The sequence below is a fragment of the Canis lupus genome, chromosome 9, assembly GCF_048164855.1.
Source record: "Canis lupus baileyi chromosome 9, mCanLup2.hap1, whole genome shotgun sequence".
NCBI classification, from domain to species: domain Eukaryota; kingdom Metazoa; phylum Chordata; class Mammalia; order Carnivora; family Canidae; genus Canis; species Canis lupus.
In genome coordinates, this window is record NC_132846.1 from 52804896 (window position 1) to 52830590 (window position 25695).

The 25695-nt window shown below is 41.0% G+C and overlaps 1 protein-coding gene across 20 annotated transcripts in view; it reads left to right on the forward strand.

The window, feature by feature from the left end:
- Positions 1 to 25695, forward strand: part of NRXN3 (neurexin 3) — a 1529630-nt gene that overhangs the window by 494275 nt on the left and 1009660 nt on the right. For all 20 annotated transcript variants that reach the window (XM_072839524.1, XM_072839530.1, XM_072839517.1 and 17 more), the window contains 2 exons: positions 11338 to 11776; positions 15889 to 16272. In XM_072839524.1, coding sequence (XP_072695625.1) covers positions 11338 to 11776; positions 15889 to 16272 — 823 coding nt within the window. The remainder of the gene's footprint in view (positions 1 to 11337; positions 11777 to 15888; positions 16273 to 25695) is intronic.

Here is a 25695-nt window from a genome sequence, read left to right on the forward strand (position 1 = left end):
TCTTTCTTTCTTTCTTTCTTTCTTTCTTTCTTTTCTTCTTTCTTTCTTTCTTTCTTTCTTTCTTTCTTTCTTTCCTTCTTTCTTTCTTTTTCTTTCTCCTTCCTTCCTTCCTTCCTTCCTTCCTTCCTTCCTTCCTTCCTTTCATTTTTTTGGCACATGTGCTTCTAACCATAGTTGATTCTGCCTTTCATGACATAGGTTGTTGTGAGGATAAAATAGGGTGGCCATCTGCCACCTAGGTGTCCTTGGAAAGTTCTGGGTTACATCTGTTGTTCAGGTGAATTATTAATAGTACCCTATTCTGCTTTCAAAAGTAGTCATATCTTGGTTTGGATATTTGTCATATGAGGATTAAATAATTATATGTAAGATTATACTTCATATATAATTATATGTATTATACTAAGAATAATACCTGGCCCACAGGAAGTCCTCCATCAAGGTTGACTATTGCTACTTGTATTACTACCATCACCATCCACACTCATCCCGAATCTGGGAGGCTATAACAAAAATGTATATTACAGGGGCCACCATTCCCTATTGTCACACCCATTGTACACATTGCTCATTGGTCACAGCACAACAGCTTTACTACTTCATGCCCTAGGCAGCCACTCTTAATTCATCAAACTGGACGTGTAATTAAAATTATACCATTCCTTGTTTCATTGAATATAAAAGTGCAAGATCTCAGTGTATGGAAAATTTGAATTTAAACTGAATTTATGGTTTTTTTCATTTATATTGAAACTTATTTGATTCCTGAAAGTGATAATGAATTTTGGACCTCTTAGCATTCTATATCCCTTTATTCCAGTATTCCTCTCTGCCTATTTCTCCTATCATTTCTACCTTTAATAGAATTTTAATTCATAATAGTTTCCTATTCCCTGCCTATACTTTGGTAGCTTATGATAAAATACCACAGAAATAGTATAGTAATGGACAGAATATAATGAGGAGGAATGAATCATAATAGGAATTATAATTGACAACTAAGATCCAAGACTTAGAAAAGCTGTCTTTAAATGTGATTTGTGTAACTGGTAGTGAAATTCATTTCAGGTTGATTTTGTATGGCATAAGGGACATCTAGTGGTTATCTAGGTCTCTGCAGACTTACTGAAGGTAACTTAAAGTCCTAGGTTTAAGTACTGGGACTGAGCACCACTATCACCTTGAAAAAGAGCCCCAAGGAAAGAAAGGAGTTTTCCTTGTTGCATAACTCTATTTTGAAGTTAACAAAAGTTAAAGAAACTTGTTTAGAAAAAAAAATTAATTTGAGTCCTAGCATTTCTATGTATATTATTGTTAATTTGGAAACAATTCTGTTATCAGTTACCAGCCAGCCTGGCATATTTTTGCTCTCACTTTCTCCACCTCTTCTGCTGATTGCAGAGGGGGCTCTTTGGACCACCTTGAAGAACCATTTGATTAGGGGCTTCATTAGGCTAGAAGCAGAGCTGCTTAGCAGGCCAGGGCAAGAGTTTGTTATTGCCTCTGATAGGCAGATGTCCTTCTTTGGAAGTTGCTTGGCCATCAGGAAATCATACAATTCTGGTCCATGTGTACTTGATGTAAATAAATGGGTTTCACATTAAAGGAAGTTGAACTGCAAAGTGCCAATGTGAACTCGCCTTCTTAGCCCCCGGAGAATCTTTGTAGAAGTTGCTATTGGTCAGCACCTCCTGGGCTAATCTGTCACTATCCATGGTCCTGAACTCACTGCTTCTGTCTTGTGGGATACATAGAATACTTTCCTCATATACTCCTATTGTTTCCAGCTAATTGTGTTAGACTTCTTGAAAGTTCTGTTTCATTGAATCTTTTTATAGTATTTTCCCCTGTTCTTCTGCCTTTGGGCCTTTTATATAATCTTTTTCTCCAAAAGCCATTTGGCATCTCTATTGTAATCTATCTTCTTTCAGGGTAGCTGGTGGCAGAAGGCTTCATTGTTAGTAATTCATTCTTGCTTTTTGACTCTGGGTACAGAGAATAAAGGCTCTTGGTATTGTTTCAAAATCTCCTTGTGTTTTCTATTACAGTCCAACATACATTGTCATAAAGAAGTGGGCAGAAGTCCCTTAGCATTTTCCAGAATGGGAGGCAGTGTTGGTGCTGAGTATCCTATCTCTTTGAGTATCTTGCTAGACTTTGTGATTGGGTTTTTTGCTGCTTTATCTGTTAGTATTTTATCAAGACACATAAACTAATGACAGCAGCCACTCTTGAGTACAGAACTTTCTATATTGATAAACTTAACATGCAAGTGCATTTCCTAAGCATGCACACAAGTGAAAACCAAATATTCAGTGGCTCTATCAATTCTTTTAACTGTGATACTTTAGCTCCCTACTTTCTTATCTCATCACTTATCATTAAACAGAATGAATATAGAGGCTTCTTTATGCATTAAAGACCTCATTGATTTAGAGGCATTAGGAAGTAGGCTTTGGGATCTTCTTGTCTGTTGTCCTTCCAATTCTTTTACATCATCCCACAAATATGTACTGACTTTGTATCAGGCACTGAGAGACATAGAAAGAAAGGCACAGTTTCCTCCCATTTGAGTGGCTTCCAGTCTACTGGGGGAATTCAGTTGCACAACATGATAAATTCTATGACAATAGTTAGAATGTGGAGCCCTGGGAGCAGAGAGGAGAAACTCAGATGTAAGTAGGAGTAGAGTGAGTAATACTGTTAGAGAAGACTTCCCCAAAGAAGTGATACCTAAACTATGCCTCAAATGGTGAGCAATAGTTAATCAGATAGAGAATCCAAGTAAGGCTTATCCTTGGGAGAATTTACTGGAGGAATTACAGAACTCAACAAAGCTGGTAATAGTGAGGTGGGGACTAGGTAAGGAAGAGTCTATTATATAATGCGTGAAAGTTTGCATTTGATTCTGAAGTTGATAGAGAATCACTGAAGAGTTTAAGTTGGGGGAATGACACATTATCCTCAAGGAAAATAGTGAGATGATTAGAATCATTTCTAGTCCTTGGAATAAAAATAACAGTAGATTCCTGGTGAATCAGAAAAGCACCTTTTACATTTTGTCACCTTTCCAATCAAACTGCTAAAGGCTTTCTTTTTACTCTAATGGCCCCTTTGTTGTTGTTGTTGTTGCAAATACATAAAGTCTATATTTTTAGAGCTGTTCATAATCAGGTATCACCTACTCATCTGATCTTAGTTCCTCTGCTTTGTGACATGTCACTTTCACTCTAGTCAGGTTGGTGCCCTCATCAAATATTCTAAGATAGAAGGAAATGTAGGCATTCACTGTTATGTCTGTTTTGTACATAAGTAAATGCAGGAACTTTGAGAGTACATTTATTGAGCCTCTACTAGGTGCTAGGCACTTTGCTAGATAGTGGTCACACATTGGCTACCACATAATCGGAAACACACAGCCTCTGTGTTTATAGAGCTTAGAGTCTACAGGACCATAACAATGCCATTCTTGGAAAGCAGAAGGAAGAAAAATACAATCCGAGTCAAGTTTCTGATCACCAATCTTTACATGTTCACTAATTGGAGTGACAAATATGTCTCACTCCAATTCTGATACCAAATATATCCTCCCTTTAAGCATTTTTCCCAACATTTTCTAAGCATGTTAGTAGCAGGGATTGTACCTCCTTATGTTCCTTTGTGGTCTAGAGCTAAAAGCAATGTGGTTATTTAACACATTCACATGGATTTTGTTCCCGTTATTTTAGTGTAGTCAGTTAATTCACATTAAGTTGGCTTTGTATTAAAGGATAGCTAACACAGTGGAGAATGTTAGGGTGGAAAATAGGTTCACCTCAAGTTACATCTCTCAGTAACTGGTGGTAACTTCCTAGAGGACTGCCTTGAGAGGAATTCTGAAAGTCCATCTGGGTTGCATAGGAAAGAGTTGGATAGAATGACATCAGTTAGCAATAAATACCACCTGTGAGGAAAAGTAGAGACGCATATATGCCAACAGGGCCCTTGAACATGGGAAAGTTTGCTATCCAGATGTGGCTGAAAAGATCATCTGGCAAACTTTTCTAATTCATCTAGAAACTTTCTGTTCACTATCCATTAACAAAGCCTGTCTTGCAGAACAATAGCTCGTACATGCAAGTTCATGTCTTATTTCTTTGCCTGGGTTTATCCATGTCAAGTCTGTAGTCTGTCTATGCTAAGTTCTTTCTTTATTAATTTAGTAGAAGCTTAGTAGATGCTGTGAGGATGATAAAGCCTGAATCAGCAAATCTTATCTCTTGCACTAAACTGAGTCTCTATAGTATCCCATTTATCCCCACATACTTGACTGGCTTGAATTTTCCTTTTAATGCAATATATGAATATACAAGGACACTATGCCTGATCTCGATCAGCCTTTTTAACTGAATAGAATCCTCACAAATTATTCTTCTTGAATCAAATTTAGACCTTTACTGTGATTGTGTTAAGGGTTGGAAATCTTTTTCAACTTTTTAGTGTATCAATCAGTAACTGAGCATCAGCCTATAATTATTTCCATTTCACAAAAAAGCCATCAGACAAATATTTGTTTGTCTAAGTCTTTGAGTACAAAGATAATGCCTGCATTATTAGCAAGGCCCTTGAGCTGGAAACCATAGCTTTTTGATTCATGAGGGCAGAGCAACTGGCCCACATGGCTCTCGTTGACTGACTATATGTCCAGATGACTGGATGCTTTTTTCAAAATGTGGAAGGGACTAAGAACCTTGATGTCTAATATCAACTTGCCTGGATTTTTTTCTGTCACTCCAGCTTGCCTTATGTCCCTTTTATCTTTTCCTGGGCACTCTTATACAAATGGGACCATAGATCAGAGATTATAAACTGGTCATCCCTCATGAGCTCCCTCTTGCAGATGTTTTGTTTGACCCACGGAATGTTGGATCACTCAGCGTTTAAAAAAATTAGATCAACTGTCAACATTTTACTACTGTCTTTTCAAGTCTGAAACTCAGTTCCCATTTTCTACTTCCAGTGCTTAGTTTTTATCTTTGGAGAATCCTGACCTCTGTTCACAGAATATAAAGCATAAAAATGGTGGTATCCATAGTATGTAGCATTTGGGTGTTTAGGCCTCAGGTTTGGTGTCAGCTGCAGCTCAGCAGGCAGAGTTAGTTCACTGACCCCTGTTAGCAGGACTGTAGATGCAGATGTGGCCCTGGCCATGCCAAATACTTGGCTCTTCTGACTTTGGAAGCTAAGAGGACCATCTGCTGTCACATTTGTGATTGGACTTCACTGTTGGAGTTTGGTCGTTGGTACATTCTTAGAGAAGATATGAATGATAATGAATTCTAAATCCGTGCATATGTATGGTGGGGTCATGTATGTGTGTGTGTGAGACAGAAAAATAGAAGAAGAGGGAGAGGAAGAAACAAGGAATGGCCACTATTAGGCATTTATATATTATATCTATTTTTGTTTATATATATATATATATATACATTGTTTTTTTTCTACTTCAGAGTTTCTTAAATCCAGTCTGTCACTAGTTTGAGCCCTGTCTCTTGAGCTGTCACCTTAGAACTTATCCTCAGAGAAAATCTTTTTTTCCTAAGATTGCTTCATGCCAAGCTATCTTATCTGTTGATTTAGTTCGGATTTTCACAGAAAATAACAAAATTAATAGTTATTTGTAGATAACTATTAGATAACTACCCTTTGTGGAGTGCTTATTATGAAGGGCCAGGAACTTTGTTGAGTATTTCTATATACAACAGTATTATTTATTTCTTACAACCCTGTAAAGTGAGATGTGCTATCCACATTTTTACAGTGAAAGACTCTGAGGCTGAGACAAGTTAACTATTTTGTTCAAGGCCACAGAGCCGGCTCAGATGGAACAGGACTCAACCCACTGCCATGCTGCTTGAGTCCAACATCTAATTTATTGCAGACATGAGCATTTGTTAAACACCTGTACAACAAGGTGCTGTTTCTGATTTTAAAAGTCATGGTTCATATTTTTTATTTATTGGGTTTTTGAAGTCTGTGAAAAAGATAAGACCTGTGCTTACGTAAGGATAATAAGGTTGAGTGTTTTGAATGACAAAGGAATAGAGCAGTCAGTTCATAGGGAGGAATTCATAGCAGACCAGAGATACTAGTTGCCCAAAATACAGAGGGGAAGTGGGGTAGAGAAAGCAGGATGTGTGATTCTGTGGCAACTCTGGAAACAAGATTCTTTCAAAGTGCTTCTTATTTATGTTTTTACCCTGAGTAGGAATGTTACACAATAATAAGATTACCCTGAACATTTATCTAGAAGCTGCACTATCCTGGAAGCTGAAGAGAAAAAGCTCATTTTATTATTTTCTATTGTCAATGGATTAAATTTGGGTCGTGGATAAATATACCTTTGTCTTTTGCTTGTAGTATGTAAACTGCTTCACACATAGGTATAAAGCTGAAAGGCTTTATTGGGTGTTCTAGTCAACACTGTCCCATATCAAGGCACCCTGACACTGGCTTCTTGCCATTCTATTTTGTTTAGCCTAGACACTTCAGAGAGTGTCCCCCAGCATCCTGAATTTCAGATGTCCTCTGCTGAGCTGCATAAGAGCAACAGTGTTCATGCATCAAGTCATGGACCTATAAATGATGGTCTTAGAAGCTGACCTGGTGGTTTTTATTGAAATTGTCTTTTATGTGGGCCCACAGAGGGTTAAACATGTTTTAAAAACCAGATAAAAAAAGCCAGGAGGTATTCTCCTATTCCTGCACAGGAGAAATAGTACAAAGAGGCCATCTGGGCATGCAGGGCACAAGTCCACATCCCCTTGTTCCTTCTAGCTGAAGTGCAGAGGGATTTGGCATTTATGGCAGAATGCATGGAAACATGTTCTCAGGGACCTGAGAACAGAGTGGCCTAGGAAAAGATGGAAGAGAGAGAAAAGCACCTCTCTGTTCTGGGACTATTTCTACCCCTTAGATTTATTCTCATGGACTTGCCATATAATTCCAGGGCCATGGATCAGTTTAATGTTCAAGGCACATCATGTAAATTAGAAAAGTCATTCCTTTCCAATCAGGGCAATAGGAAGACAGCCGCATCACTGGCAGACAGTATAAGCATTCTAAGTTTATTAAATGGCAGGATCAGCAAGAACCAGAGTAGTCAGAGAGGGTCTGGAGTAGATTTGGATGTAGGTCCTGGTAAAGGAGCACCGGGAGAAGAAAATAAAGCATGGTAGTCTGGGAAATGTGGTGAGTAAAGATGCAGATACCCCCACACTTGAGCTCGGACAGAAGCCTCTGAGGTGACTCCTGAGTGGGGAAGAATGGGACATACCAAGCATGAAGGGCTTTGCATGTCAGGATGGGGCTGGGTGTGGTTTTATGTTTGACTAAGGGGTTCTTGCTTTATGTGTAAGCATGGGCCACAGGAGAGCCTAGAAACTGACATCACTAGAGCATGGCCCTGCCCCAGTGCAGTCAGAGAGATCTGAATTCAAGTTCCAGTTATGGCCTGAATGAGCTGTATGATCTTGGGCAAGTATCTATCTCCTTTCTGTAAAATGTGGCTAGTGTTCCCGATTCACTTGCGTACTTTCTGACATATAGTAGATGCTCAATAGACAGAAACTATTTTTGTTGTATTGTTCCTGTTCTCATATCTTGCTTTATTTCTGATATGGCTTCTGTGTGCTTCTGTATCAGGGATTATGGAGGTGTAGAAGTACAGTTTTTCTGAGAGAGTCTGTCTTAAATCTGAGACTGTGTCCTCAATGGTTTTACTCCCTGGCCCCCTAGGCCTGAGCTACTAGTCCAAATGGCAGCCTTACAAGGCTGTGTGTGGGATAGTCAGGCCAGCTCATCATTCTTTGTGACTCTGTCTCTGCCTCTCTATCTGTGTGACATGTTCCCTCATGGGGAACTACTTCCATTTGTCTTTAATTGGTCCTTGTTGGGGCAGCTTGTCAGCCAAGGCTTCTCTCTGTCACTTGATGCCACATCTCTTCCTAGTTCAGTCATCAGTTGGGGACTTTCCTTTAGCTGAAAGTTTGGCTTTACAGAGAACACTGTACTAGATACTAACTTGCCTTGTAAGGGGGCCTGGCAGGGTCTCTGGCCTCATTTCATTTCCAGGCCATGGAGTAGATAGAGAACTCACCTCCAAATAGCTGTTGAGAGAAGTCTGGTTATCTTTGGCCAGCTTGTGGCCCTGATTCTCCCATGTGCCTCTCTAGGAATCTGCATCATAGTTATTCACCTTGGGTCCCAGTCTCAGCTGTGTACCTTTCTCACAGAAGAGCCTTTCTTCATAGTACCTTGTATCCCTTTGTTTTTTTTTTGTTTTTTTTTTTTGTTTTTTAAAGGTGGTATGTATTTATTTTGAGAGAGAGAGAGAGAGAGATTGAGCACTGGCTGAGGCAGAGAGAGAATTTCAGGTAGACTCCCTGCTGAGTGTGGAGCCTGACTCCAGCCTCTATCTCATGACCCTAAGATCATGACCTCAGCTAAGCTCAAGAGTCAGATGCATAACCGACTAAGCCACTTAAGGGCCCCTACCCTGCATCCCTTTAAATGGCTTTTTCTTTTTTCTCTTCTGCCTCCTGTAAGGATGCCTGAGTTTTTTTTATCCATTTATTATTCAGTGGAACCAAGCCTCAGTTCGCTCCCCTGGGATGAGCTATTGTTATACATTAATGATTAATCCTAATAAGCAGGGCAGCCCCCATTTAGCGCCCCCTGCAGCCGGGGGTGTAATCCTGGAGACCTGGGATCGAGTCCCACGTCAGGCTTCCTGCATGGAGCCTGCTTCTCCCTCTGCCTCTCTCTCTCTCTCTCTCTGAATAAATAAATAAATCTTTTTAAAAAAATCCTAATAAGCAGTTCTAGTCATAGGCATTTAACCATATACAGAGAAAGTCAAAGTTTGTTTATGACAAAGAGATCTCCCATACCAGGGCAAAATTGTGGGGTTAGCAAAGAGAAGTTGCCAGTCATTAAACTTTGTTTCTTTTCTGGTTCACTGGAGTGATGGATTGCCTAAGTATCTTTCAGTACTTCCCCTTTCACACCATTAGTCCAATAGTGCTGAGATGAAAAATTCGGGAGCTGAACTTGCACGATTTTCTATGTAATGTGAAAGATGAGCTTCACAGATGCTGCTTAGTAGGACCTCCCTCAGAGTTTCCACAGTGGTAAAGCACGTGGACATGAGAGTCCAACTCCTTGGGTTCAAGGCCTGCTCTGCCAGTTATCAGTTGTTGTGACTGTGAACTGGATCCTTAACTACTTTCCACATTTGTTTCTCCATTTTTAAAAGGGGGGAATGATGGTAGGTGTCTCAAATGGACGTTGTCAGGTTCTGATGGGATAGTAGGCTTTAGATCTTTAGCATGGTGTCTGGTAGTAGGTGCTCAGTAAATACTAGTATCATTATTTTCGGCATTACTGACTGTGGTTAGGCCTATTATCAAGGTCATATAGTAGGTGAGGCATTTTCAATTCTTTGTCATTAGTTATCTATTAAAAGGCCAACAGTTCTGCTCTATTCTCTCCTGGTGATGGGGAAGAGAAGGGAAAAAATTCTATAGCTGGATGTTAGGGATTAAATAATATGCACTGGAATGATCCATCCAGTTACCTTTTATCACTGAGATGGATTGTAAGACTTATTTTAGTATTTAAGTTTTGTTATTTTGCTGAAAATGGAGATAATCATATGACCCTTTTGGGGGACCATAGGAAGGATGAAATGAGACTAACATAACAGCTACAATGACTCTCCCCAAAGTGGCTGAGATTTCTTTGCCTTACTCTGCGCCATTCTCAGTGGTTGACATGTTTTTTTTTTTTTAAATATATTTTTTTTTAATTTTTTTTTTATTTATTCATGATAGGCACACAGTGAGAGAGAGAGAGGCAGAGACACAGGCAGAGGGAGAAGCAGGCTCCATGCACCGGGAGCCTGACGTGGGATTCGATCCCAGATCTCCAGGATCGCGCCCTGGGCCAAAGGCAGGCGCCAAACCGCTGCACCACCCAGGGATCCCCAGTGGTTGACATGTTTTAATTCATTTCATCCTTGCAAAGTAGTTTACTCCTGTGTTCCCGTTTTTAAAGGAGAAGAGAGACCCGGATAAGTTAAACAACTCTGTCAAAGTCACACAGCTCCTAGGTAGTGGATGTAGGACTTGAGCCTAAATCCTGATACTGATTTAGATTTGAATAAGATAATGTAAACCACATAACAAAATCATTGCCATATTGAATACTATAATGTTAGCCCCTTTCCCTTTCATTTTTTTCCTGTTTATTTGAAAGATGTGATGTTACTTAGATGTCAGAGGATGGAGACCCATCCCAGGGCACTGAAATCAAAATTCAGTTCTAGTAACAGTAAAACCTCTTTGAAATTCTAATTTTGGGGAATATCATTAATCCCTGCTTTTACGTGGATTACACCAGGTTTTGAAAGTCATAATGTTTTTTTTTTTTGAGTGTTTTATTCTCCCACCATATATATAGAGGGCACCCACAATGTGTGGAAAACATAGATCTCTTTCCCTACTGACTCTCAACACTGCATCATTTTCTTTAAGTGATACATGTGCACAGCAAGGAAAAAAAAATCAAACAATACAACAGGGTACTGTGAAAAGTCAGTCTTCCTCCCATTCTTGAATATTAATTTGACAGATTCACTCCCTGGTGACAGTTTTATAGTTTCCCGTGTTTCCTTCTGAAGACGTTTCGTGCATTTACGAGCATATATACATATAATGTAAATGCCCTCCAAAAAGACACACACAAATACTGAACACAAAAATAGCTAGTGCATACTTTAATGCTTCTTGCTAGTTTCACTTAACAATATTTCTTGGAGAGCATCCATGTCAAAACCAGAGCACTACCTTGTTTTTAAGGACTGGGTAACTATCTGCCATAAGGATGTGTTATTGATGGTCTGTTATTGATGGTCATTTAGGTTGTTTCTGGTCTTTTACTAAGAACACTTCACTAAATATCTTTGTATTTAAATGTTAGTATTTGTGCAACTCAGTCTCTCTTGATTTTTACTTGCAAGCTGATATTGTATAACTCTCTGACAACACAAAAAATTGGCTAGAAGGAGACAACATAAAAAGTATAAAATAGAAATGTGGGACTTATTCAGGGCTTATGTGCACCCCAGAGGTCTCTTCAGATGCTGTTTCAAATGCTGTATCTCACGTTTCTCATATTGTTTCAGATATATTGTGTCCTGAAGCTTCTGCTTGGGCCTTTTTCCCGGGTGCCCAGTGAGCAATGACTGGTAACTGCTTTCAAGATTGATTCATATGGCACTTGTTTGGCTTTTGACAGGTTGTTTATAAGAATAATGACATCCGTCTGGAGCTGTCTCGCCTGGCCCGGATCGGGGATACCAAGATGAAAATCTATGGTGAAGTTGTATTCAAGTGTGAGAATGTGGCCACCCTGGACCCCATCAACTTCGAGACCCCAGAGGCATATATCAGTTTGCCCAAGTGGAACACCAAACGCATGGGTTCCATCTCCTTTGACTTCCGCACCACTGAGCCCAATGGCCTGATCCTATTCACTCATGGCAAGCCCCAAGAGAGGAAGGATGCTCGGAGCCAGAAGAACACCAAGGTGGATTTCTTTGCTGTAGAACTCCTCGATGGCAACTTGTACCTACTGCTTGACATGGGCTCAGGCACCATCAAAGTGAAGGCCACTCAGAAGAAAGCCAATGATGGGGAATGGTACCATGTGGACATTCAGCGAGATGGCAGATCAGGTAGGAAGAGGCACGGCTGTGATTGAGAAGAGAGAGGAAAGCTGCAGCCTTTCAGTCTGTTTCCCAGCTTTATATTTTTCTTATTTTAGTGTTGGCACTTGCATGCATGTTTGACTCTTTGCTGTTCTCTTTAATGGTTGTTGTAAGATTATGTTTCTGAACAAGATATTTGTCTTGTCAATCGTTTATGGGGTCCTCCTCTCATGACTCACGACACAGCTATCTCAGTAACAGCTCCAAGGCCCTGGAACCAAGTGTGGTTTTACAAGTAGAATTTCCACTGCTACCAGAGAGGCTGTCATGTCACTGGTGTGATTATTTTTTTCCCTCCTTTTCCTCTTCTCTTTTTTCTCATCACCGTGGAAACCCAATTGTGACATCACAGATGCTGTGATTACTCTGTAGGATAAGCTTCTCTATGTAAGAGTTTATGCAATGCTACACCCTTCAATAATTGGCAAGAGTCATGTTGCAGGGAGAAATTATGACAAGAAAGGAAAAGGCAAATTGATTTTTCCTGAAGTCATGTTCAATTTAAAGCCTTCCTTTGCTGTGAGAACCTATATTTCACTCTTTGCTCAGACCTCACTAACTCTCCCTTCCTCTTCATAACCTTTTACATTTGGTTTAAATGGCTTTGTTTGTTTCTGCAGCCACAGATCAAACAAGCTAGCCCCAGGCAGTACATAGCTACTGTGGAATAGTAACAGAGAGAGAGAGAGGGAAAGAGAGAGAGAGGGAGAGAGAGAAACCACACACACAAATAGAGTCTGGAGCTTTTGAATGCCTGAACAGTCTGCCTAGCTTTCTCTGGACCATGTGGCAATGAAGGTCACATTCTGTGCCATCAGGAAGGACATTTCACCTGGAGTGATAACTAGAGTATTTGGATTTCCAATTTCCTGATTCTCCATTTAGGTGGTGTTATACTCAAGAAGAAGGGTCTTGGTTGTATTTGCTGTATTTTAAAGGATTCTCTTTCCTGGGAAACACAAAAAGTCTTTCACTTGGACATTTTCGTGTAGGCGCAGTTGGCCAATAATAGAAAGCAATAGGTTCCCTCAAAAGGCTGCAGCCAGGAATGGCTCAGTTTTCAGGGGATGACTTTTCTGCATAATTCCACAGCCAGAGGGATGACGGAGATGAGCAATGTTGCCTTTAGGAGGAGCTGGATGGGTTCTGTGGAGAGGGCAGACGGGTGGCAGATTGCAGCCCTGGATGGTTTAGTGCCCAGCAGGATGCTTTATTGATCGTCTAAAATCTAATCAGAACCAAGAGGCTTCAAACTAAATGTGCTTGTTGAGTAAGAATGAACAGTTTTTGCTTTTTTAACAGAAAAAGACACAAAAAACCTAAATTCTCTGGAGGCCAAATTTTTTTCTTTCTCTTTCTAAATTTACCCATATAATGTCAGCAGGGGCAGTCAGAAAGCTATCCTAAAATTATAAGGGGAACACTTCTGTTGGTGTGAGGACCATGTGTTTTGGGTCTCTGGAGTTCCATTATAGTTGATGGGTGTCACGATCGGCTAACCTAGATCTGATGCAGCTTAAAGGTCACCTATCTGTCCCAGGCAGCCTAGAGCTCATGGAATTGCTGTATGTTTACTTCTGTTTATTCTCAGCACCTATTGCTTTTTCAAGTGGGGCAATTGTTTGTTAGAACCATCAGTGGACCCATCTTTGACAGGTATGTCTGGATTTCAGAAGCCTTGAATTTCATCTTTGGGATCTATAGCTTTGGCCAATCCTGATAAATTTGATCAGAGCTTATTGTAATTTCCTGAGTAAACAAATAATTGTCCCATGAAAGCAGCATAATAAATTTTAATATGATTCGTTAAACTTCATTTCTTCATGAGGGTATTTTGTGGTGTGTTTTGGTTCTGAACCTGTACCAGAAATGGATAGTTATATAAACATCTGCATATGCAAATATGGTTCCTCCTTCCCTCCTCATCCTGAAGAATGACATGGGAGAAGTATGGTGATCACTCCCCCAGTTGGGGAACTGATTCTTGAAACTTGACTAAGTACATTCAAAACAGTTGTGATCACACACTCCGAGGACAGATTTCCCTTGAGATGTATTTATGGCTCCAACATTGAAATCCTCCCTGGTGTTATCCTTATGTGGCAATAGCTGCTCCTCCAGGCTGGGGATCAAGCAGCTCTGTGGGCCTGTGGAGGGTAGAGAAAGCAAGCAGTGCAAGAGAAAAGGAGACACAAACCTCAGCTTCCTCATTTGTGAAATAGCACACCTGTTACCTCCCTCCCTCCCAAGACTGTTCTGAGGATCAAGTCCAGAAAAGCACATACTGTGCTGGTCACTTAAAATGGTGACCAGGACATAATTATCGTCATGTAGGTTTCTAACATTTTAAAACCAAAAATGCAAAGCTGGTTTCTCTAGGGGAAAACTTCAAGGCTAGCGTAGGGGAAGCATGTTGCTGGCATAACCTGCCCAGAGGCCCCTAATGCTGGCTTTGTAATTTAGAGTGTACTTCACACTCTTGATCCTATTTGATCCTCTTGGCCCTTTAGGCCATCCCTTCCATAGCCCAGGGGATTGAGACTTAGGCAGAAGTGAAGGCTGCCTGATGGATGGCAAGACCAAGGTATCTTGGTACCAATAAAGCACTTTAGGAATACTAAATAAATTTTAAAATTTCTAGCATGATGTTTAGATATCGCCTTGGTTTTACAGTTTCCTTGATTTTATAGCTTAACAAAATGGACTGTAAAGTGGCTCAGGGGTTGGCCTAGGGTCAGAAGGCCATTTAAGACTAGCATCCCAGTCCCAAGTTCCCAGGCCAGACTCTAGGTTTGCACAGTCTCATTGATGGGTCCATGACTCTACCAGGCTCTGCTGAGCTTGGTCTGCCTTTCTGATCCCGTCTCCTGCCTGTCCCTCTTGCCTGCCCACTCTAGCCACACTCTGGCTCACCCCAGGACCCCTTTTTTTTAAATAATAAATTTATTTTTTATTGGTGTTCAATTTGCCAACATACAGAATAACACTCAGTGCTCATCCCATCAAGTGCCCCCCTCAGTGCCCACCACCCATTACCCCAGGACCTTTATAGGTGCCATTCCCCCTACCTGGCATATTCTTCCCCCTGACTTGGCATGATTGGGTCCTTTACAACATTGTGGTTTTAGCATACCTGTCACCTACCTGGAGAGGCCTTCACGGACAGTACATTCTAAAGTAGAGCCCACAGGTTGCTGCCACAGCACCCAATTTTACTCTTTTCCTAGTGCCTACCAATACTTAATTTCTCTTATTTATTGAGTCATTTGTTTGTTTTCTGCCTCTCTGCTCTGGAGTATCAGTGCCACAAGAGCAGAGGCGTACCTGTCAAGCTCATCTCTGTCTACAAGCATACCAGAAATACAATGGGTGTGCAGTATATATTTGTTAAATGAATAAACAAACATGTTCTATAAATTTTCCAAGGCAATGCTCCAGATATTCACTGGGAGGGCTGGTAGTAGCTAATGCCAGCGTAGAAGGTATTAGTGCATGGCAGCGGCGGGGGAGGGGGTTCCACTCTTTTGGGTGTGATGTGAATGATGAAGACCCAAGCAAGCAGAGCCCTTACTCTGTCCCAAACCCCGAGGAGCACTTTATATATGTGAAGTTATTTAATTATCACACCAGTCCATGAAGTGGGGACAGCTATCTTCCCATTTCCAGATGAGGACATTGGGGCCCTGGCAGGTGCAATCAGTTCTTCAGGGCTACATAGCTAGGACCTGGTAGAGCCAAGATTTATTAAACACAGGCAGCACCTATGCTGCTCTCAAGCTGTTTGGTACATGACCTTCCAGCCGAGACTCTGTAGAGAACAGATATCACATTAGGTGTTGGTTCACTGAGATGGTCCTGGATCCTCCTATCAGTGAGAGTGTCTTACCCGCAAGGACTGGAACCAGATGGCCTAACATTTTCCTTTCTACTGTCTTGAAGCGTTTGACTCCCCTGCTTGCATTGTTCTCACCTGACCAGGCACCACTAGTCTCTGAACTCACCTCATTTGGTTCATCAACTGGCAGCCTCACCTGTGATGAGGGCTGTGCGCTCACTCTGCTTCCATCCTTCCCTCCCAGGTACCATATCAGTGAACAGCAGGCGCACGCCATTCACCGCCAGCGGGGAGAGCGAGATCCTGGACCTGGAGGGGGACATGTACCTGGGCGGGCTGCCTGAGAACCGAGCTGGCCTCATCCTCCCCACAGAGCTCTGGACTGCCATGCTCAACTACGGCTACGTGGGCTGCATCCGTGACCTGTTCATCGACGGGCGCAGCAAGAACATCCGGCAGCTGGCGGAGATGCAGAACGCAGCAGGCGTCAAGTCCTCCTGTTCACGGATGAGTGCCAAGCAGTGCGACAGCTACCCCTGCAAGAACAACGCTGTGTGCAAGGACGGCTGGAACCGCTTCATCTGTGACTGCACAGGCACCGGGCACTGGGGAAGGACCTGTGAGAGGGGTGAGCTGGCCCCCGTGGGTGGCATGCAGAGTCCCTGGGGGTGCGTGCTGTGTGATAGCTGTGTCCCCTACATAGACCTATACCCCTGCTTTCTCTCTTCTACAGAAACATTTCCTTCTGCTCCCTGCTTTCCAGATTATACCCTTTCTGGTTCCGGATGCATGAATTTGTTTTACCAGGATTGGATCCCAGAAAGGGCAAACTTTAGGATATTACCCTTAGGGATATTATATATATACATATATATATTACCTTTAGGATATATAATATAGAATATTACCTTTAGGATAAATATTACCAAGATCATGATACTTTTTCAATCAAGTATGATACATTGTCCATCCAGAGTGGGTGAATACTTCCCTTTTGGGTTTCTGTGTGGGCTAACAAACTGGTTGTTTTCATTTATTCATTTAACTCAGGCTGTTTGGAGCTTTCTATATGCTAGCTCTTGGATTAGGCTTTTAAAATACAGGACTTGGGCTGCCTGGGTAGGTCAGTCGCTTAAATGTCTGCCTTCAGCTGAGCTCATGATCCTGGGGTCCTGGGATCAAGCCCCATATCAGGTTCCCTGCTCAGAGGGGAGCCTGCTTTTTCCTCTCCTGCCTGCTGCTCCTGCTGCTTGTGCTCTCTCTCTCTCTCTCTCTGACAAATAAATAAATAAAATCTTTTAAAAAAATGAAAATATACAAGGTAGACTCAGGCATGTTCTTATGGAGCTGTTGCCTGGTGGAATATTTAGTCATTAAATAAATAATTACAAACATGATGAGGTTTTTAAGAGGCAGTGTGATGTATTGGTTAAGAATATGAACTCTGGAGCTAGGCTGCTTGAGAAATCTGACCCTTAAGGAGTGATGTGACCTTTATCAAGATAATCAATATCTTGATTACCCTCACTTGATTTCCTCATCTGTAAAATAGGGATAATCAGGTTCCTACCTCAGAAGGAATTGGTGATGATGTAAGGAGTTAGTAGGTTCCCAGACAACAACTCAATAAATGTTAGTGATTGCTACAGTTTTAGTTATTGTCATAAACATCATTAGAGGGAAAACAAGTTTGGGGGGCCTCTGAAGGGGGATTCCATATACTGTAGAGGTTCATAGAAAGCTGCTACCAGGAATATGCAATCTGAGTCTTTTTTTTTAATTTATTTTTTATTGGTGTTCAATTTACTAACATACAGAATAACCCCCAGTGCCCGTCACCCATTCACTCCCACCCCCCGCCCTCCTCCCCTTCTACCACCCCTAGTTCGTTTCCCAGAGTTAGCAGTCTTTACGTTCTGTCTCCCTTTCTGATATTTCCCACACATTTCTTCTCCCTTCCCTTATATTCCCTTTCACTATTATTTATATTCCCCAAATGAATGAGAACATATAATGTTTGTCCTTCTTCGACTTGAAACAGAAGTAGGAATTAGTTTGGCAAAGAAGTTGGAGGAAAGGATGTGTCTTAGAAAAGAAAGAATGTGTCAAGGGACAGAGAGATAAGAAACCATGGCACAGTTGGGGAACTGAATGAAGTCCAGAAAGAACTCTAGTGTGGTGTAAGGTGGGGGGAAGGGCATGAGAGGTGGCTAAGGGTGGAGGGGAGTGAACAGGTCAGGATGCTGGCCTTTCCATTCACTGCACTAGCATCTTACAACAGCACTGAATTTACAGTTTGGGTGAAAGGCAGACATAAAGGTAAAAAAAGTAGCATCAAGACAGAAAGATTCTGGTCTATAAGCTATGTCCAATTCCAGGTTGGTTTAGTCTTTTATATGCCAAGTTTACAGACTTCAAGCTGGCTGTCCATAGGTTGTCAGCCTCTATTTTATATGACAAGATAATTTACATAGATATCAAGTGTTTGCTGAGGGCATAGCTGTAGGGCTTTAAAGATACTGAATATGCAACAGACATAATTCTTGCTCTCAAGAAGTCTATCATTTCTTTATCTGAGGGGTTGAGACGTCAGTAATAAAATGCATGCAAGGCAGGAGCATGAACAGTAATAAAATGATACAAGGCAGCAGCATGAGCACTGTTGGTGGACCAGACCGGAAGGACATGGAGATTCAAGGAAGAAAATACTTTCTTGAGGAAGGACCTGCAAGATCTTATCCCTAAAAGACTACCAGTGGCCAGAATTATCCAATATGAGAAGTCTGGGGATGAGGAGGAGTCCTGAAACAAGCCAGGAACAGTGGCCGGATGACCAAGCAAAGATGTTTTCAAGGATTGGTTTTTGTGAGATCAAATGTATAATTAGTTAAGGGGTGTTTCAGGAGAACTGCAGAGCTTTTTTACAGCTGGATCAAAAACAGCACAGAACATTGGGGCGAAGGAGGAACATAGAACTTTCTTGGAGCTCATGGAATGTAAATTCAGAGTCACTGAATTTTCAAAGCTGCAGAATAGGAGCTAAGGTGAGGAAGTAGCCATCTGGAACACAAGTGGGCCACATGGAGCTGGTTAGTCTGTCAAGCTTCTAGACTTTTTCCAAATGTCTTTGTAGGGTAGACTACCCTGGTACTGGTTTGAGGAAATAGAGCCTTTGACCTCTGAGATGAGAGAAACAGTTTTGGTGTAAGCCATACTTTATAGATCTTCCACTATCTTTGAAGTAGTATAAGAACCAAAGATCACATCAACCCTCTCACTTCTTCCCCTTGGGTCTCTTCCTGACTCATGGGCCTTGAGACTCTGAAGATAGGCAGCAATGACTGTTAGCCATCTGTGCACGGTGTCTCTGAGCTCACCTAGTCCAAGGGCAGATCAATGGGAGTTGGTCCAAGATTTGCCAAGTACACTGAAAGTCACTGCACCTTTTATGTTGTCACTTCTGACTGGTCATTAAAAGGCAGCTGATTGGGGATATATGAGGGACAATTATTCCTAGTACAGTGCAGCCAACTCATCCATTCTGGCCAAATGAGAAGGAACATAGCAAATTTAAGACATTTGATCTATACATCACTCAAATCCCAGACGGTTCAACTGATTGTTTTGTTCCCCTGCTAATTGTTTTTTGGCTCTGTATTGTTTCTGACACCATGTTCAGAATGAATCACTGGAGTGTAAAAATGATAGGACTCCACTTACTAGCAGAGAAAAGAGAGTTTCCCAATGACATTGTTTTTCTTTATGGAAACTGATTTCTCAGTGGAGATACTTTGGGTATCTTTTATTCATTTTTTTGTACATGATGCAGGCATTTATTGAAACCCTAGTATGTTACAGGCACTGTGTTAGATGCTGGAAATGCTAAACCAATGCATTTTGATGAAGGAATGTATTTCACCAGAAGGAATGCATTTGATGAAGGAATGATGAAGGAATGAATTTCACCAGCTGAAAACCAAGTCCTTCCAGGAAAACAACAGGAAATGTGCTAACATGTGGTATATATCTATAGGGGAACAGTAGGGCAAACAAATGGGAGAACCCATATCTATGTAGGGGAATAATGGTTGGGACAGGGGACTTGAGGTTTCTTGGGTTGTCTTGTCTCCTATTTCTAGCAAAACTCTGACCTCTCTCTACCTCTGACCTTTTAAAGGGACTTTTAAAGAATGGTGAAGGAAAGGACTTTTAAAGAATGGTGAAGGAAAAATATTTGTTAAAATCCTTTATGTAAGGAGCATGATCCCCTTGGGATCCAGGAATGCTGCTCCATCCACCATAACCCCATCAACCTGGGCACTCAGTTTACTATTTTCTCTGATTTTGTTCTATAAATATTAACCCTAAACTTAGAAATGATCATTTGCACTAAATGCAATAAGATTAAGACAATTTCTAAGGTAGTGTGTCCCATCCAGCCCAACCTATATCTTATACTTGGACTTTGTAGTGGGGTTGGTCCCTTGGTATCCCTGGTCCCACAACAAGAATGGTAGGATTAGAGAAGCATTTGTTTATATAAAACAAAGAAAGCATAGGCGGGATGCTAAAACTGGTATTCAGAGGAAGTAGAGTTGGGGATAGCCCAGGTAACATACCAGATCAAAAGAGTACAAGAACTCAAGCAAAGTGACCAAGATCAGTCTTTGGGGCAACTCCCAGATCAAATCTGTCTACCAGACACAACGGAATAATGCAAGGGACCTAGGAAATATATGAATATATGAGATTAAAGTTAATTTGCAGGAGTGTCTTTCTCTTATAGTAAAAATGGTTGACTCTTACTTGTACCCTCATGAGAGTACTTCTACTGCCTGTGAAGATAGCAATGGTAAAACCTGACATTTAATAACTGGCTGGATGTTGCATTTAGATTGTTTCAGGATGATCTGATACTATTCTAAGAAGATGTAGATATATTTTTGCATCCCAATTGTTCAGCTGTAGCTATTTTGGATTTTTTATTCGTAGTGATGTGGGAGATGTCTGTCTCCATGGCCTAAAAAGCAAAGGCCCATTTTAGCTGTTTAATGCCATTCAGTTTGGTTGAAATACTACAGTTTGGTCTGATGGAAGACCATTTGCCCTCCTATTGTGAAGTCCTATTGTACAGAGGAGGCATTTTAGCTTGTCTGTCTTAAGATCAGTTGACATGGAACAACCAAGGCACCTTCTTGTCAGTTTGGCCAGACTTTTTCGTTCTATTGGTGGGAGCCAAGCATCAATAGCCAAGACTATGATTTGATTTGTTTGTGGACCATCAAGCTTCAATTTAATGAGGCCACTGAAGATTCTATCCTCTCTCCTGGATGGCTTTTATTGAATGTATGCCATCTTTTATTTAGCAGGCAAGAAAGTAGGATTCAGCACAAGTCCATTCCTATGGCAAGAACAATGACCTACAGTACAATACTTACAGTTGGGGTGGACTCATGGTTATTGGTATGAATTTTAGGGTCAGATAGACCTGTTTTCTGTGCTGGTTCTGACACTTACTAGCCAGGTGATGTACAACCGATTTCTCTCTTATTTCTTTTAAGCCTCAGATTTCTTATCTTTAAAATGGGGACACTAATATTTTCTGGGTAAGGTCCTTTTGGTTGCAAGCTACAGAATTGACTGTGCCTAATAGAGTCAAGGAAGGGGATTTACTGAATGATTACCTAGAAAAGTACTGATCAAATGAAGATTCACTAAGTACATTTTTAAAAGGGAAGCAGGAGAGCTCTGGGAATCCCAAGGCACTGCAATTGAAGTGATTCATCTCTCCTGACCTCCAGATTCTGAATTTTTCTATCTAGCAGTTACATTTTTGCAAAAAAAAGAAACTGACCCAATTTTGTTTGTCTGTCTTTCCTTCCATGAATCAGCTCTGTCCAGATGGGTGGTCACCCAGCATACATATGAAGGATCATCCAGATGTGCACATACCTGTGTGTGTGTGTGTGTGTAAATAAAATGTTACTGAATCATTTTCTTAGTGCTCTTTCTTGGCTAAGCTCAGCATAGCCTGACCAATAAGGCCATATCCTGTTATAGATATCCAGCCATGTGGAACTGTTTCCATCTGATAAAGGAAAATATTTCCTGGAATCGTGGAAACTGGGTGCCTTTGAGAATATTAATTTTGCACAACCAAGAGAATGTGATGAGAGGGTAAATCTGCTCTTCTCACTGGTTCCTGGGATTCCATTCATCTGATATAAACACCAGCTGAAAACCAAGAATACAGATATTTTGAGTTTTCTCAAGTGACTCTTGTTCCAATAGGAAAAGAGTGCAGACAGCAGCTGCTCCTCTTCCAGCTCAGGGACTTCCCTTTCAGTCAACCCTCTGAATGCTGCTATGTGCTCCTGGCATAGCAGCAGCACCTTCTGGCTAGGAACCTTATGCCACCTTTCAATGAGACAGGAATGTGTCATTTGGATGCCACAAGGAAATTATGGCATCAGAAATAGTAGAGTTGGTAGGTACTGTTGAAGTTTCCTGTACCTAATCCTTGTTTCAGTAGGTGAGGCATTGGAAACATCACTTTAATTTGGAATAGTTGTAGAATGATTAAAATTCATGATTCCTGACTCTTAATCTATTGCACTTTCTATTACATTGAACAGCCTTTCCATCCCAACCTCTGAGACAGGTTAGGTTGTAAGGCCCTTGAGGGAAAAACAATGCATTAAATGCCTCTATTGCCCCCTAGTCTTGAGTACTGTTCTGTACACATACTATGTGGTCATTAAATGTTGGAAGGCCCCAATCCTCAGTCCTGGGTCTCCTGTTAGTCTGCACACTCCCCTTGGTGTCCTCATCCAATGCCATGGTGTTGAAGGTCATTTATATGTTAGTAACTCCCAAATCCATGATACCTAGCCTGGAATTCCCTGCAATCCCATATTTCCATATCCAGTTGTCTACTTGAGATATCCATTTAGATTCTGTTAGGTAACTTTTTTTTTTTTTTTTTTTTAGGTTTTTTTTTTTTTTTTTTTTTTTAGTTTTTCCCATTTCAGTAAATGGCATACCATTATCTTTGGCATTCTCATTGATTTTTCTCCCATCTCATTAAATCTCTCTCAGCAACTTCCTGTTAACTCCTTATTAAGTTCCATTCCCATTTATTCACCTCTCTCCATCTCTACCATGATCATCTTAAGTCAGTCTACTCTGATATCTTTTTTAGAGACAACTAGATAGCATGTCATATGATTATGGAAAGTTCAAAATTATTTTGTGCCTTTTTTAGAGTATTAAAGTTGTATTATTAAAATGTTTACATATTCAACACATTTCTACCATAAGTAGCTTTAGTTTCCCCAAATTGTAGGAAATGAAGCTATGATTCATTTGCCTTTGGAAATACCTTCAACATTATCATAGCGATTTGACAAGTAGGTATCTATCTTTTCTCTGTACCAGGTGTGCCAAGCTAAGTTGTGAGGCTGCAAATTTATAAAAGACATCGTTTCTGTTCTTGATGAACTCAAAGTCTAGTGAAGGTGATGGAGATGTAGTCTGCAAATTATAATTCATTCTTCTAGAGGTAGTAATTCAGGGCACAATCATAAGGAAGAAAGAGATAGCAATTAGAAATCAAAATATGTTTAGCACAATATATCACTTTGTAACCGGTTCTGAATCCACTGGGGTCTACTCAGATTGACTCACTGGTGTAGGAATAAAAGAAACCCCGGCTTCCAAGGTCAAATACAATAGTGCTGGGCTCTTTTATAGGTTCCAGTGCCATTGAGGATCCACCCCCATTACCCAGGGATACCCTTTATTTCGATATGTGACCTTGAGATTCTTACTTGGATATTCTGGCTTCTCTGTTCTGCAAAAATAAAATGAGGCAGTTGAGTTTCATGCTCTCTCAGGGCCCTTTCAATTCTAAAACTCTATGATTCTCAAATGTCATCTGCTTGGCAGTGTCTTTCCTTATCCTGAGGAGAGGGGTAAAGGTGAGTGAAGGGCAGGGTAGGAATGCAAGTCCTTGTTCTTTACAGGCTGCAGATGTCTGAATTAGGAGACTGGTTTAGTTATATCAGCACTGCAGTGAAGTACTCCGATTCCTTCATCTATGAAAATTAATATCTTGGTGTGCCGGGAATACTTCAGGCCCCTGATACATAAGTTTTAATTGATAGATTCATGAATAGAACCTTGGATTTGTTAAGAACGTTAAAAGACTATCATCTTTTCAGTAAAGTTTTTACCCTTTTGATGGATAATGACATGCATCAGAGAAAGGGACTTTTAAAGAAATAATACCATTCATCAACTTCAACCAGCATGTCCTCACCTTATTTGTTGGTGCTTGGGTCAAACAGCTGTATCTCTAGTGGCCACCATAGTGGCAAGAAGATTTAGCCCTTTCTTTTTCCTCTTTTTGTTTTCTGAGTTCCCCTTCCTACAGGCTCAAGATTGTATGATCCCGGGAAATTGTCCCATAGTCCCTGAGCCCTACCTAAGTGTTGTTTCACCAGGTTAGGGTTCAAGATACTCCTGATCACAGAGACTCCTGTAACTTTGAAGAGTTAGAGAAGATTCTAGCTGTTTTGGAGTCTTGAAACTCAAGGATCTCTGAAGGACAGGCTGATGACTTTTTACATCTTTGAAAAACCTACAGCTAGGCCTGTGTTCAGCTGGAGAATGTGAGGGTCAGAACTTCGGGGCAGCACGTGACAGCTGTTTAGAACATTTCATGCCTGCTGTGGGCTGTGGTCCTGTCAAATGCAGGGACATGGTGGCCATTTATATTGCTGCTCTGTACCTTTATTACTGCCTTTGCTAAAAGCTTCTTAACTGCCAGCCGACATCTGCCCATTATGGATGCAATAAATTGAGATGCTGCTGAATTATGAGAAACAAATGCTTTAAAATGCACACAATGGGATTATCACAGCCTTTTCTAGTGTCTCTGGCTTTGTGTGTCTTTTCACAGGTAGATGAATCCTTCCTTGCTCCAGTCTGGATTAGAGGAAAGGAAAGTTAAGAGATCTACTATTTATTGAGAGAAATTATGTGCCTGCTCTATGTTAAGTTCTTAATATACACTGGGCCATTTAACCCTCACATCTTCTCTGCAGGTTGCATATTATTATCCTCATTTTCTGGATGAAGAAATTAAGGGCTTGATTCATTCATTCCAAAGCACCTATTGAGCATTATGTGCCAGAGGCTGCATTGAGCCTTCAGGATACAAAAGCATTAATTGTGTCCTTCTTCATAAACATACCAATAAATTCTGATATCTGAAGAAGGTGGAACATAAATGCAACATCACAAATTGGGTGACACTGGAGCTGAGGCTTGGTAGCGTAGCAGGACTCTTTCAGGGAGGCCAGGCAGGTGAAAGTATTCCAGGCAGAGAGAGCAGATATGCAAAGATGACTTTAGTAAAAAGGAAGCTTTCCTCATGGATGGAATCCATGGGGAGTGAAAAGAATTTGAGAGGACATTTTAGAAGGTGTGGCTGGAGGGGTGGCACAAGTTGTGAAGCACCTTGTTTTCTCTCCCAACAAATTTGGACCTTATCTTATAGAAGGCATGCCATTTTTAGCAGTGTGATAATAGGATGGGATGTGGGAGACAGGAGCCTGATCACAGAGACTCCTGTAACTTTGAAGAGTTAGAGAAGATTCTAGCTGTTTTGGAGTCTTGAAACTCAAGGATCTCTGAAGGACAGGCTGATGACTTTTTACATCTTTGAAAAACCTACAGCTAGGCCTGTGTTCAGCTGGAGAATGTGAGGGTCAGAACTTTGGGGCAGCACGTGACAGCTGTTTAGAACATTTCATGCCTGCTGTGGGCTGTGGTCCTGTCAAATGCAGGGACATGGTGGCCATTTATATTAGTTCTGTTTGTATTTTCATTAACTCAGGAATAAGAATTAAGAGCCCTAAGTGAGGTAGAGAGAATGGAGGTTGAGTTTTGGGGACACATCCAATAGATATTTAAGGGGCATTGTCAATGGAACTTAATCGTACAACAGCTAAAGAGTGGCCAAGACTGGATAAGGACAAGGATTTGA